Raw genomic sequence first — 16,066 nt, forward strand, 5'->3', positions numbered from 1 at the left:
TTGACTAATAACTCTTGCTTGCTTGTGTTTTTAGTCCAACTCCTACATACTGAATGACACCGACCTGTCTACAATACCTTTGGATGAGTTTGTAGAGGAGAGGGAGACGCCATTTCAGGAGCATTCTTCAGCCAGAGCGGCTCAGCCAGACCAAGGCTAATCATGTATGAAGGCCCATTCACATTCGACACTTTTAGTGTCCACTTAGACTTTTCTCTCACTCAGGTCAACAAGTGTTTCTTTTCAAAGTATTCTTTCCTTTTGTTCAAATAATTTTTTTATGGGTAAGTTTAGAGGTACTGGGGGATCTGGGACAGTTTATTGGAGTGTTTTATTCATTTTCTGGTGTTTGCCAGCACAGAGAATAGAGACCCTTGAATGTCTTTGTTATTACTTTATTTTTATGTTTATATTAGAACTGTCGCTATACAATTTGAAATCGTCACAAAACCGTATCAATCAAATTGTGCCAACATCTGCTGTTTTTTGTGCAAATCTGCTAAAAACATAACCTACAAAATCAGAGTCCCAATACTTCATTAAAAAGTATTAAAAGGAGTGAATGCAGTAAGGTCTGGTGGATGGTACTATATAAAAAAGGTGGAGCTGTATGGCCCAAAATATTTTAAATGCTTCGTTCTGCTGTATAGAGATCCGTTTTTCTGAGTTTTGTGACTATTTCACATTTTTCTGTGAGACTAAGCTTTGAGATTCACATAAATACCTACACTCTGATCGTGGTTATCAGTTGTTGGTCTTATTTCTATTTTTCTGTGGATGTCAAAGACTTGCTGCCGGCTCTTAACCACCAATGATTCCACCTTCGTACTCAGAAAACCTCAACCTTCTTCCAGGGATTCAATACATTCTGTCTCAGGACTTTGTTTCAGTAATATCAACATTTTTATGAGTTCTTGGCCTTCATACAGGTTCTAGACTTGGCTGTGTGAACCTTACAAGTTGATAAAAGCCTACCTCAGCCGGAATGAATGTGTTTCGGGAAGTTGTAGGGACTTTGCCTTCCCCTGTGATCATACTCACTCTACAAATGATGAGGAACCAGTTGTTTGCATAACTACAACGTCAGGTGCTGCTCTACCTCAGAAGTCAACAATCGTCTCTCCTCTCCTTCTTAACGACGTAAAAACAGACAAAAGAGCATCCAACATAAAGCACTTCCAAATGCTGAAATTATTGTTCTACCTCAAGATAACAAAATTAATGTTGTCGCTGTTGTTGTTGTAGTTTGTTTTATTTTTTTATTGCATAATGAAAACCCTTCTTTTTCTCCCTTTGTGAAGTCCTGGCTCTTCCCCTCTGTTGTTGAATATGATGTTTGTAGAGAGTCAGTACCTCATGCAAGTTGACAGACTGATAACGCTGTATACAATGTGTTGAAAAATATGTACGAGTTAAGCTGGGAGTTAACTTCTAGCATGTTATTTTCATTGGTTGAGTGTAAGAAGATGTTAATTAGAGATACACTGCATTGCTATTCATGTCCCTGGGAGGATTTAAGATAAAAGACATATTTATTGTCAGACTGACCAGGATACAGTATATTACCAATGCAACTGCAGATGATGCAGTGGTTAATAGTCCATATTTTAGTTTTTAATTGATCAAATTATTTCAGACAGATAAGGTTAATCTATTAACTAAGAAATAAAGAAAAAAAATCAAAATTATTTTTCTAAAATTATTGGTGTTAAGACTTTAATGACTACTTTGACATTGCAGTAAGTTTTGGCTGGAGATGAGAAGATCAATCCTGCTCTTTCAACGTTTTTTGTTTTTTTTCCACCTTGAAGACGTTGTATCAGAATAGCTTGGCAAAAATCCAAACAACAAAAATGCAAAATGCAGCTAGTTATCCTAGACCACTATGCTGGTGGTTAGGAACATTTTTGTTTTCTTTTTTGTCACGTAAATTGGTAAATTTTAATCCCAAATCTTCTGTAAGTACAAGAGAAGCAGCAGCATCTCAGAACATTAGGCTTAGCTTATTTGCGGTGCCTTGCCTTGTAAAGTAAACATTTTTGTCCATTTTGACACATAACTGCAAACATCAGTGTATATTATTGGGATTTCATGTGATAGAACAACACAAAAAAGTGTATTTTTGTGAAACAATGTGAAAACGATGCACTGTTTTCAAATTTTGAATTTAGACTTTGACTGGGCCACTCTAAAGCATGAATATGGCTTGATTTAGATCATTTATTGTAGCTCTGGTTCCCATACATGGCTTGTGGCAAACTGGATGCAATATACATTATGGTTTTCGTTCTACAATGGCTTTCTTCTTGGTAGGTAGCAGTTCTGCTGTACCTATACCAGTTTCAGATTAAAAATTGAACAGAGCTCAACAGTCTTACATTTGAACTATTGGTTTTTAATAAAATCCTCTTCAAATGTATCCCTGAACTGTTGGGTGTATTTCTTATTCTTTATAATGCTGTTTTTTATTTGTGAAGGAAATTGAAAACTATGAACCATTTCCCTTTGACATTGCAATTAAGCACTACTGTGCTTTGTTTTATCTAAGAAAATCCCAATGATATGTATAGAAGTCTGTGGTTGTAAAGTGACAAAATGTGAAAAGTTTAAGGGGAATCAATAGTCACACGGCAGTGTGGCGTGTTTTCGCTGGTTGCAATAGAGCTTAGCTCATTTAAGCTTTTCTTAAAGGCAGAAAATGATGGAGGAGGTAGTATTAGGTAAACTAAATCCAGTCACCACCATCATTAATCTTGTTTTATGTGTATAAAACAGCAAACGGAGACAACACAGTAAAAGGTAGAGTGGTGTTGATCCCTCATCAAAACCAGAAACTAAATATGCATTTTTGCTAACTATTATGTCAACAACACACATGTGGTATTGATCTTTAAAAAGAAGACCAAATATGCATTTCCAAAAAGGAAACAAAGTAAATTTGTATTTTTCAAAACTCAGATTGAAAGCAGTGTATCTCTAAGTTCTTTATGAACATTTGTTGCTGCATTACTTTTAGATGCATCTTTTTTTTCTTTTGCATTATATCACCTGACATTGTTTTTTTAAAGAAACAGTCGCCTTTTACACATCTGGTGCCCAGTAGATGAAAAATATTCCATACCTTGCTCGTCTTCTGTTACTCTTGCCAAAACCACCATAGCTGCTCACCCATCTTCCTCCCAACACTTCCGGATCACCTGCCTTTTACTTCTTAGACTCTGATGACTGCAAACAGAGAGCTGGCTGAAGGAGACTAACACATAGAGATTGTTCGGTAACAAAAAATAAAAAAAAACACACAGGGACTCTCTATGCAGCTCAATTGCTCTCTGTCATCACAGATGCATTTTGGTTATCTACCTCAACCCTGTTATTGGCCTTTCTCTCAGGTTCTAATGAAGGAAACTATATAATATGAACAGTAAAGTAGTTAATTTTAGTAGACAAACACAGAAACAATACTCAGCCACACAAATAGAGGGAGAACTTTTCAGGACCTTTATGTCATGCACTATGTAAACACCTCATACTTAATTTCTGGTTCTAGATAAGAATGTGTTTCACTTTTTTTTTTTACTTTATTTTAACTTTTTTTTTTCCTCACTTTGATTTACTTGTGCCAGGAAAAGTGAGAAAACAGTGGGTGACACGTACAACTCACACAGGTCCACATGATCTGTTCATTGATTTTCCTCTCAGGCTAAGACTTACTTATGCCTTAACTAGATTAAATTCAGATTATTTATAAGATCATAAAAACAGAAAACCTCTCTCATAATTCAGTGTAACAAAAGTTGCAATTTTAACACACAATTTTCCAAAATGTGGAAAGTTGAGTTGTACGAGTCCCCTCTGCAGTCATTTTAATTTTTTTATGCAAACCAGCACTTCTGTACTGTATATGTGGTTACCATCTTTTTAATCATTATACATGGTCTCCAGTTGTATGCCTTTTAAATTATGTAGACTTAAATCTCTGCAGATGTTCTTCTTGCTTATATTTCTTCTACTTAATTGTTAATATCTCATTGGAGGTGCTAGGATGAAAAAGCAGTAAACTGTCAAAATAGTGTATCAAATGTCGAAGTTAAATCTCGCCTCTCTGTATATTTATTAACCACCAATGTAATATTTTCCCTCCAGGGCTGCTTGCAGCCAGAATCAGTGTTGTTTTAACCTTTGTTGGGAGTAGTTTTACTAAGGATCCACTGATCCACTGGGTCTGTGGTTCAGCTGTGATCATGTGTACGTGATAAGACTTTCATAGGTCAGGCTGTCATGTTGCAGAATAACGTTAGATTTAATGGGTTGCTCAGAGCTGTCATCACAGACTATCAGCAAAGGGGACCTTATGACTCTTTTGCTAACACTTTAAGTAAAATGTGAGATTTTTTCTTCTGTGTTTTACAATCTGTTCTCATCTCTTTTTTTTTCCCCCTCTTTGTTTAAAAACCTTGAATTTTGGTCGAAGAAGATTGTGTGCTCAGGAACTCATTGATCTTTGCTCATATAACTCAAACCAGGTTTCTTCCATAATTCTGTACAATGTTCAGGTCAAACAGATTTTCTGTGAGGTGTAATTATCTATGCTGGACATTTAAGTAAATAGGAATCCAGCGGGGACAAAAATAAATCAATACAAGTGTTTTATTAGCACGAAAAAGAAATGTTTCATCTGCCTCTGTAGCACACCTAAGGGGAGATAAGCATCACCATAAGATGAAACAGCAGCCTTGGGAAAATAATGTGACAAACAGTAACATTTACAATAACAACTTAGATTTTTAAAAATAAAAGAAATGTAGCTTTCTGGTATCTTTTAGGGTATTAAATAAAATATATTCAGGTTTAGAATGTGAATGAGACTATTTTAATTGAGCTTTACAAAATTGTGAAAAGTTTAGATTTAATTTTATTTACATAACAATCAATAGAAAGATTGATATATAATCATTAAATCACTATTTTCTGCCGTAAATCAGCCTCAAAAGCTTTCAAAGGGAGCGCTGTGAGCTGGGCATTCACAGGGTTTGTTTTACTTCGAGTAAAACGATGATGTATGGCTCAAACGCATTTCCCACGAGCATCTATCTTTCTTCTGATATGCATCATCTAAACACGAAAGCAGATCAAGTCAGAAGGAGAGGAAAAAGGCTTAGACTGACTAGAATGATAATATACTTCTGTATGTAATCCTGTACCTCTGTTCTCAGTGCAACGGATGTGTATGAAAACCTGATAAATTCAAAAATGTTTTTCTAAAAGCTGAAACAGTGCAATCAGCTCTTTTCTTGATAGATCCATGACATTAATCAAACTGCTGCCAAATGACCACTATGATATGATTGTGAAATACTTATAATTCCAATTAATTTGCCTGTTTGGTGTTCTTACTTATCCTGGGTTTCAAGATTTTCTAAGTAATTTATTATCAGATCGTGATTTGCTGTAATTGTTCTTCATTATTTGAGCTCAGTGTTATATTTTTACATGCTTCTTTCAAGAAGGAAGATTAAATCCAGTGTATTTAAAGGTAGTAGGCAAAGTAAACTCTACAGTAGATCTGCATAGAAAAAATAAAAAGCAAGAAAAAAAAAAAACAAGAAAGCTAATGTGTTATTTTAGCTTAATTAAAAAAGTGTTGGTTAATTCTTATTGGACTTGTGATGATAACACTGTGATATTCAGCCATATAATGGCAAAAATAATGTTGTGATCTCAGTATGGTACTATTGATGGTCCTGTCTCACATTGTCAGTCAATCAGTTTTAATGGTGTGTATTGATGAAAAAAGGCTGACTGACCTTTCCAGTTGACAAAGTCTGTCTTGCCCCTCGTTGGGGCCAGATGATCACATCATCCTCATCCTGTTCCCATCTGGCATCCTGTTCACATGATTGTCTTGGGGTGAGGTCCTGTCAGTCGTGTTACCTTTTTTTAAAACAATATGTTGTGTTTATTTTCCCCTTCACACCATCTTTGCTCGAGGAGAATGTCTGGGTTGTATTGATGTTACAAACATGAGCTTAAGCCACCCTTCATATCTCTGAAATGGGGAAAAAAGCTCCTGGGTAGAATTTGCTCTGCAAGTGAAACCAACTACACAACACCTGTCCTTTAAATTTAGGATTAAACATTAAAGTCAACTACAGCCTTTTAGTAAAAACACAGAATACTGAGACATTTATTAAATGTCTCTGTATAGATAATAAAATTACACTGTTAATCTTGCTTCACAACGTGGAAACAGAGAATTCAAGAACACATTAAGGGGCAAAATTATATCAATAGGTTGTCAACATAACTTGTTGAAGTAAAGAAATTTCATCAGCTCTAACCCACTGCTGTCAGGGTTCTAAGAGTTATACGCACAACATTGAACAAATTATGTTTAGTATCATCGTAACCTTACAAACTCAACTTCAGATTTGTTAGCAGTAGGATTTAAACTTCTACTTTCTGTAGAAAGAAGTCATTAGAGATTGCAAACATAATCCAATAGTGAAGTTACATTTTTAATACTGAGCTCAAAGTTACCAGAGAAATAAATGAATTTTGTAATTGTCATTAAAAACATCTGCTTATATCAGATAGGTTTCCTGAGTTGTATTACAAAATATATGGCAAACAAACAGAGACTGGTCACCACTCTTTAAAAGTATCAACTTGTTTTTCATTTTACAAGGATTAATGGTGGATAAAAGTAAAAACTTTTATTTTGTCTATGCAGTTTAATTTTACTATGTTCTGCAGAGTTCAAACATGGTGCCAGCCTGAACACAGAAAATTAACACTGTGCATTTCCAGCTGTTTAATGTGTCATCAACTTCACTTTAGGAATGAAGGGAACATAAAGGTTTATATTTAGCTCATCGCCATATAGTCATGTTTGTTTGTCTGTGACAGATTTTTTTTATTTTGTTATTATTGTATGTCTGTCTGATGAGGTCACTGCCAATATCTGCTTTTTACCCACAGTTTGATCCAGGTCAACACAAAATGTTTTAGTTATTGTTCTCAGAGCATTGTCAGGGATCTCTACATTTCCATAAAATTTTGTTTCTACACTCTCCGGTGTCACAATTCTAAGTTATAAATCTCTATACATATCCACATATACTGTGTGTACTGTATGTGTGTATGTATAAATGTATAAAAAGAACATTTTTTAGTGGGTTGTATTGTTTTAGGGTTCATTGTGCAAAACTGATTGAAGAAAAAAAACAATATCAGTGATAATAAACTAGTTACAATAATAATAAACCCTGTCTTGGTCTTCTATTGTCTGTATATCTGTGTACGTAGTTGAAAACATAGTAATTTAAACATGTGTTTTCTTCTAGCAGTCCACAGAGATGCAGCTGATCAATGCACTTTTATGGTCTCTCTATCCTTTCTATGTTTCGATCTCCTGTTGCCACATTAACTCATGGCCTCCAGGTTAGACAAAGACTATTGAACACAAGGCCCAAAGCTCCTGGTCGATGAGTTTTGGTGCCAAACTTAAACCCATGCTAAATCTGAATGCATTTCTGAACTTTGAGACAAATCCAAAGTCCAATATATGTCATCTGCCTCTTTCTCTCCTGGATAACACACCGAAGGAAGTTTACCTTTTGACTTGTTTTGACCGTCCTCTTAGTATTGAGTATGGAATGCAGCAATATCACAACACATTGATTCAGACAAAATAAAAGTGAAAACAGTGAAAGGTTTATTTACAAAAACTGGCACCATCTAAGAAGTACAGAGGATTGGTTAGGTGGAGTGAAGAATAAGCGAAAAAAATAATTGTTGAGTTTGAAATGAGGTAAAGGAAGTTAGCTTACTTTTCAAGAGTTGGAAGATGGCAGAGGATATTGTGATCCTGGCGGGGGGTTGTGAAATGGTCAGTGAATAATGCCAACAAAGAGTATTTGAGGGAGAGACCTGAAATCCAGAAGGAGACCGAACAGAGTGTTGGAAAGCAGGCATGCAGGCAACTACTGAGAACCGGGGAGCTGCAGAGGACAACCGTGGAGCAGGTGAGTTTTCCAGTCATCTCATGCTTAGTAGGCTCACACTCCACCATAAGACAATAATTGGTAATAGTGGCAAAAGAGCATATGATGCTGAAAGCTGGAGGTGGGGCTTCAAGCCATAACTCCAGCCATCAATGAGTCAGTGGAAACGTAACAGCTTTCGTGCGGAGTAGAGCAAGATAGGGTGGAGTAGAGCTGTGCGATGCTGAAACCATGAATAGGAAAGGAATGAGATATCTGTAAAGTTGTTCCCCTTAAACAAACACCCAGACACAACATTTGAGACCAAAGCTGTGAAACCTTATTCCCAACTGGACCACCTCAACTAGCCCATGGTTCCCTCTGACCCATTTAGCATTTAGAGCGACACCACATTGTCCCAGGAGATCATGAAGGACAATAAGGTGGGGCGCAGATGTCTTTTGGCTCCTCACACCCATTCCTTTTCAGCGGCTCAAAGTGAGCAGTCGAGGCAGAGAGGGGCCAGATGTCAGAGCCACAGCTTCCTTCTGCTTCTCCCTCCTCTTTTTTAATGCTCCCAGATTTCCTCTGCGTTAACGCACATCCCAGGTGACAACCCTCCAGTCAGATCACAAATACTAAAAACCATCCTGTCAACTCCTTCTTTTTTAATACTGATGTCAAATTTATGGTATTTAATAGAAGGCATTCATCTGTAGAAAACTAAAATCATTTTCTTTGAGCATTTAACAAAATGTTCAAAATTATACTAGAAAAATTGACCCAATTAATTCACAGCACAAACACACTTTATAACAAGTATTTTGCTAAGTTTGTAAATTCTGTAAACATTTCTGAGGTAAGAATGAAAAAGATCCCTTTTTCATTGTAGGGTACATCTTAGAGTCTGATGCTTCTGTGTTAAAGGAGAAACTGAAAACAGTATGATGCAAACAACAGAAGTAAAGGGAAAGCTGAAAAAGCTTATCAAAGTTTCTCTGAAAAGTCCGAATTCAAGGAAATATGTGTGATAATATAGGCCCAATCCCCAGTACTGGGGACAGAATTTAACTTTTGTTTTCTTCTACTTTCTCTACTGCAAGTTCCATTAGTTAAACATAAACATATGTGGTATCCACAGTAATTGTATAATCCTGGCTAAAAGCTGATATAAACTATTTATACAAACACCAAAAACAGTTAAAACTAAAGGCAGTTTAATCAGACAATAAACAAACTCCACAAAATTACATAACCGCAAAACTCAGCTGTTCACCACACGGCTTCAACACACAACCGGCATGTCTGCTGTAAGCAGAGAACTCACAGATTCCAAAAAATACGTTTTGTCGCAATTCACCCAGGTTTTGCTCAACCAGCAGCAAAGGAAGGCCTGTATTATCACTCCCATTTGATTCAATCTGTGAAACTGCAGAAAGGATATTTTAATCCAGAACAATATCCTAATTGAATGGACTGGCAAGCTGTCCAGGGTGACAGCTGGAGATAGAAACCAGCCCCCTGCAACCCTGCATGTAGAAGCAGGGACAGACAAGTATAGGATGAATTTATATTCTGACTGCATACCAATAATATTAATAGAATTATGGTCCATGAATTGAAAAGTTATTTCCTAGTGGTGTTGCTATAATACTGATTCATAGTGCAACTTTTGTTAAAATAGCATAGATTATAATATTTTTTTATTTTATTTTGAGGGATCTGTATAGCTAGTGCATTTTTAAAGTGACTGGTTTTTAATTATGACACGCTTGAAGACTTTGTCCCTGTGAGGCCCTGATGTTTGCGGCTGCAGCTTTAATAACACAAAACTTAACTCGTGGCTTCAACTAGTGTGGGTTGAAGATGCATCCAAAGTAAAGCGAGATTATTTTTCATCTGTCACAAACGCACAAGGAATCAAGACAAATGTGGGTGAAGAATCCGAACTGGAAGCGAGATCCAAAAACTGTGTTTGCTTCTTTCACGTTCCTAAAATAAAGCCCATGGAGGAAGATTCTCACCCTGTCACGATTTAGAGATGCTTGGGTTTTGTTTTTCACATCTCTTTAATATTCTGCAATCTTGCCTATAATCGTTATTGTGTATGATTCTCCACTCAAACAGACACACCCCAAGTTGTGATTTTGCTGCGACCGACTACTAGAGAAGGTCAGCAGAATGTCAGTTTCTGAAAAGGATTAGGAGCGCTGATGAGAGCAGAACAAGTATGATCCTAGATTCAAGAACTGAGTAACAAATGCATGCTTTAAAAACGTTCTTATAACAGGAATCTCATCAGTGATGACATCCCAGTCTTTCTATTGCTGACCACCTTCTCAACCAACAACAGAAAACTGCAATCCAAATAGTCAAATACACAATAAGCAGATAGAGAAAGTCAGATAAGTACAGAATTACATTATTTTTTTGCATTCATAGTGTTGCAGCAAAATCACCCTGATGAGGTGGGATTGTGGCTAATTAACTAGGGTACAGAGCTAAACAGAAACCTAGAGGAGAATCTAACATAAATCTAACTGGAATAACTATATAAAGGAACAGTAGAAAAAACACAAAAGAATACACTCTTGCAGAAAACACCTAACCATAAAAGCACAGGGCAATTAACTAAAAAAGGCAAAAGCTGAAGAACATAATAAATTGCAAAGAAATTATCAAAATACCCACACAAAAGAAAATCAAACCCCAAACACATCATGATTGTGGCAAAGTTAGGGAAAAAAACTCCCATTTATTCCAATTTAATACTGATACAATTACATACAGGTGTATCACATAATGTGCCTGCAATAAGAACATTGTTACTCTGCATTTTGAAAAAGTGTTACATGGTGCCTCCACAGTCAGAAAGAGACTGCAAGACAAGTTTAATTGTAATAGAGGACGTGCAAGGTGGTAACCAATGCTCTCTAAGAACAACACAAAGCCCAAACTAAAGTTCGCCAGAGAGAATGGAGACAAAGACAAGTACTTCTGAAATAATTTCATTGGTCAGGTGATGGTTAAATTTAATTATTTGGACAGCAGAACATAGGGCATAAACAAATCACTGCATTACAGGAAAATAACCTCATACCTACTGTGAAGCATAGAGCTGGAAGTGTCTTGCTTGGGGGATACATTGCTGCAGGAGGACTTGGCTAGCTCAACATAATAGAATCCATCGAAAAATCTTACCATGTATTAGAGAGAGTTAGATGCAAATGTGACACTAGCTGTGAAAAAAAAAAATAAAGCATTATATTGAAGTTAAACTAGACTCTGCCATTCACCCAACCTGTGAATGTAAATCCACAAAGGACTGGCTAAGAATTAAGAAATGGAAAACCCTGGGCTGAGCACACTTTCCTGAAACCAAGCATTTCACTAAAGGTATTTCACCTCAATGAAGTAACACTAGCTAACAGAGGTTAGGGTATGCTATATTTTCCTCTCATAGAAAATTCTGTTTTGTTGCCATCCTTTCTTTCTTTAAAAAAGTGTATTTTTGTTAGGAATAATTAATCAATTTCTTTTTCAGAAATAAAAAAATGAAGATCAGATACTCATGTGAACATTTCTTTATGCAGAACTGAATATTTAAAGGGGTGTCCTATTTTTTCACATGACTACTTGAGCGGCCCGCTTTCTGTAAATCTCCTTTCAATGACACTAGAACTCAGGCCCAATGATGTGTGGCAATAAAGTGCTGACTGGACTCTGTAATTGATTTATCCTGTTTAAGGTATTAACATTGCTCTGCAAGTTTTTTTGTTTACTTGTTGGAATCTAGGTCCCTAATACACACCGAGTCATTGGTTTTAAAAATAAGGTGAACTGGTCCAATCCTTCAGGGTCAATGCTTCTTGTTCTGTCTGCTCAACTCCTCCTGTGTCTGACATCAGCTGAAACAGTGGACCAAAAGTTAAGTCCCTGTTGATGGTGTAACTTTTGCAGGAGATCATCGTGAGACTTAATCACCCAATGAATTTTCATTCTTTAGCAATGGTAAAAAACAAGGGGGAAAATAAATTATTCCCTTCTTTTCCAAGATTTATCCTGCATCTCACAAGGGAAAACTGGTTACCTGGTCACATGGGGAAAACTGGAGAGCTGATCCCTGCAGGAACCACAAACCACAGGACTCATAATGCCAGTTTAATATAAGATGGTCTAGAATTGACTGGTTTCACATTGACTGAATCACATTTAAGGTTCTGGTTTGTTAGAAATTTGAGTCAAAACAGACTAAACTTCAAGTGCAGAATCTTTACAGAACCCCTTATTTGCATAAAACAAAATACCTTTTGTTACAATTAGAATTATTTAATCTAAGCAAATACATATTCATCATGCATATGCTGTGTCATTTCTGTATTATGTAATCAGGAAATGTAATGTGTTGTCTAACAATCTTAGGGCTGTTTTCCTTTTCTTGCTCTTAACGCTGTGTTGAATGCTCCTTGAACAAGAACAGAAGAACAATATAAATAACAAACAAATTAACTGATTTAAATAAAAATCTCTGTGATGCAGTCCATATTTTACCGCATTTCTTTTAGGTGAAATATGTAAATAAACTGTGTTGTGCAAATTATGCAGAAACTGTGAGACTGTTTTGTGGGTATGTTTTCAGAGAGGGTTTTTGTGGTTAAAAATGATAGTATAATTTCTGTCACTTCTCCCTACCCCATGCTGTTGTCTGTGGCTCTGGTTTAAGATGGACTGTCTAGTGGTGGAAGGTGACTGATGGAGAATGCTAGCATTAACATGCTGAGGCCTGTCAGGATCTGGGTTGTGTTTGTGTTTTTGTGCTCGCTACATGTGTTCAGTGTTTTCAGACGGTGCTGGAGTTCTCAGGTGTGCTGGGTGACAGGTGCGACTTATTCTACTGATTACTTTAAGGAGTACTTGTGCAGGAGGCTGCCATCACTTCGACGCCAGAGTATTTTGCCCTCAGTGGTAACGAGCTTAAGCCAAACACTAAATCTATGCTTTGTTCTGTGACCTCGTGTAACTTTGTTTATGCTCCTTTGAAGGCTAAGTAACCCTGAACCCTGGGTTTATGTCACTGAATACTGACTATGTGTCCGGAAGTCTTTCTGGATGATCAAGGCTATCTACGTTCTGAGGACTTCATGTCCAATCTCTTGTCTTTGTTTGGATTCGCATCTAGCTGGTTCCTGCTACTTTCACCTCCTGGACCAAGCTGCAAGCGTACCCTGTCCACCCTCCAACGTAAGCATCTGCACACCGAACTCATTCCTGTTTTTCTCCAAGCTCACACTGAACAGCACCTAAAGAACCTTCTACAAACCTGGATCCTGAATGCCTCTTCCCCTGGTGACCTGACCACACCTATTTAGTAAGCTGTTCTCTTGTTTGCATTAATTCCTTGTTCCTAGTTCGACATTATTCTGTTCCCTATTTTTCACCAGTACTCTTCCCTTCTTTCCATACAGTTGGAGAATCATCTGTTACGTTCCTGATAATCTTTGTCACAAACATCCTTTACATATTCTGTTCTCCGGAGTGTTCTCTGTATGTGGGTCAGATCTATTGCAAACAAAATGACAAGGCCACGGGAGATGTGGCACTGAAAGCATTAATGGAGTTACTGTATCTGAGAAAACGAGGGCTGATGTGATTGCAATGTGTGTCAAGGGAATTGTTGTGCTGCAGATGACCATGCAGGCAGGACGACTGACCTTATAATGCATTTATATGTATTTAAAGATAAATCGGGTGGCCTTTTCTTTTGGCAATAAGTGTGGAGCCCACATGCAGAGATGGATGCATATCATCTCCTTTCTCTTCATTTATCACTCAAATACACACACGCGAACAAACGATTAGATTGAGCACTCACAAGTTAAGGTATAGAATGTACCCGGGCTCCCTCAAGAAAGCAAAAAGGGGGGTAAGGGTAAAGCATCAAGGGAAAGGGGGAGGGGGAGAGATGTTTCATCCCCTGCGTGCACATTGGTGTGCAGAGCAGGACAAAGAAAGGATGAGGGTGGAGCAATGGATGGAGGTGTGAGGCTTCAGCTTCAAGAAGCAAGAGCGCTTAATGCAGGAGGTGCCAATGCATGGCCGAAAGTGTGAAGATCTGAAACCACAAAGGGATGAGGAAATGCTGTTTATTTTTAAAGTTTAAATCATAAAACACGAATACTGAGGTTGCACATATACATCCTGAGCTAATATCTCCACAGCAGGGTATTGAAATTCCTTTCAGAAGTTCATATCATTAAAGAAATTATGTGAATTTCCCCTGTCATCGTCTTATACATTTAAACACCATGTGGAAAATTCTCTAAAGAAAGCCCGGTAAATTGAACATTTGAAAAGAGTGTGCAGAAATATTTCCAACAAACACAAAAGAGCCCTGAAGCACATGTTAATTTTATAGTGTTAAAGCCCTGAACACTGCACGCAAATCATTAAACTGGGACAGTGATTTAGCAGCAGTAACACTGCTTCTGGGCAGACAGGGTGTTGCTGAATTTTTATCCACAGTTCCAAACATTGCATTCTGGTTGTGGATGTAACTTGGTTTTCATATATTTATATTTAATGTCTGTGTGCTGAGAATTTGTGAAACAAAAGTCAAGTTCCTTGTTTGTGTGCACAAACATTAGACAATAAAGCATGTTCTGATCCTGAAATCTCTTGTATGTACTGATGGAAGCTGTCAAGATTGAGGCCAACGCAGAGTTTTCTTAAAATAAATTCCTAAATTGAGAATAAACACAACTGACCTACCACAGTTTTTTGTTCTAGTTGTGTTGTCATGACTATGATGAGACATTTCTTTTGTGTCTGATCTGCATCTTTTTTCTGTTATTAGTTCAGTCATTGCCATATCTCTTTTTTACAGCAATATAAAAGACATCACCACACACCAGAGCATAATTTTAACCTTTAGGCCAGTTGTTGGATATCTAGCCTGATGTTAATATTCTGTTGACAATTTTCTTACAACTCTCCCCATTTGCTTATAAAAATCAAGCTAATTTCAGCTATAAAAATAAACTCGATTTCAATTGACGTTTGGCCCAAACGTCAATTAAAAGCAAACTCCCATATTAAAATGGCCACTGTCACAATAGAGAAAAACATTTTTCAGCTTATTGGAAATTATGGTTTTGATTTTGAAATTGTTTTTGTTAATCAGATATCTAATTTTGGAAAAGTGTTTTTAGTAAATTATTTGAATGAGTAGCAATTAATACTAAACTATAATCAAAGCCGTATTAGCGGTTCTGTGCTCTAAGCTACCCTGGCCAATGACTGTTATAATGTAGTTTGTTTACATTCTTATTATTATGCTAATAAACAACCAACAATTTCTAGAAGTGTGCCGTTCAAGGTGGCAGCAGGTTGGAGTAGCTCTGTTACTTTTGATTCTGATTTATTCTTTTTTGGGAACTATTCCTCTTGTGGTGGATACAGTTGATTTTGTTTTGGACGACTATCCTCTCCGGTGTCAGATGCTGTGCAGCTTGGAGGATTTTCCTAATACTTTCTATTTTTGGACATTTGTTATGATGCATTGCCATGGCAGCGGGGTTGTTTCTTACAACCGGGAGCAACTGATTAATAACTCAAAAGCTCAAATGATACTTCAACTACAACCTCAAATCCCCGATGAGTTGAAAAGGAGAAGCCATGGATGCAGAGCAGGAGCTAAGAGAAAAGAGAGAAGGAGGAAGTTCAAACCATCTCTTTCGTCGATTATGATGGGCAATGTGAGATCGTTGGGAAACAAGTTGGATGAACTCCAAGCCCTACAAAGGACCCAGCCAGAGTACCGGGCATGCAGTATCATGTGTTTTACTGAAACATGGCTGCAGGATCATATCCCCAACTCCAGCGTCTCTCTGCCGGGCTTTTTAACCATACGAGCAGACAGAGATTTAAAGAGGAGCGGCAAATGTAAAGGAGGTGGACTGGCAGTATTTGTGAACAACAGATGGTGTCATCCAGGACATGTTACTGTGAAGTGTCATCTCTGCAGTCCAGATATTGAACTGTTGGCAGTAAGTTTTCGTCCATATTATTTACCCAGAGAGTTCACC

At 37.2% G+C, this 16,066-nt stretch overlaps 1 protein-coding gene across 1 annotated transcript in view; it reads left to right on the forward strand.

Moving 5' to 3' along the window:
- The window catches only part of igdcc3 (immunoglobulin superfamily, DCC subclass, member 3), a 90,226-nt gene extending 82,967 nt beyond the window's left edge, over nucleotides 1-7,259 (forward strand). Inside the window, exon 14 of the mRNA XM_047364022.1 lies at nucleotides 35-7,259. Within this exon, the coding sequence (XP_047219978.1) occupies nucleotides 35-160 (126 nt within the window). The 3' untranslated portion in view covers nucleotides 161-7,259. The remainder of the gene's footprint in view (nucleotides 1-34) is intronic.
- Nucleotides 7,260-16,066: the final 8,807 nt, after the last annotated feature.

Source organism: Girardinichthys multiradiatus, chromosome 4 (genome assembly GCF_021462225.1).
Source record: "Girardinichthys multiradiatus isolate DD_20200921_A chromosome 4, DD_fGirMul_XY1, whole genome shotgun sequence".
NCBI classification, from domain to species: Eukaryota; Metazoa; Chordata; class Actinopteri; order Cyprinodontiformes; family Goodeidae; genus Girardinichthys; species Girardinichthys multiradiatus.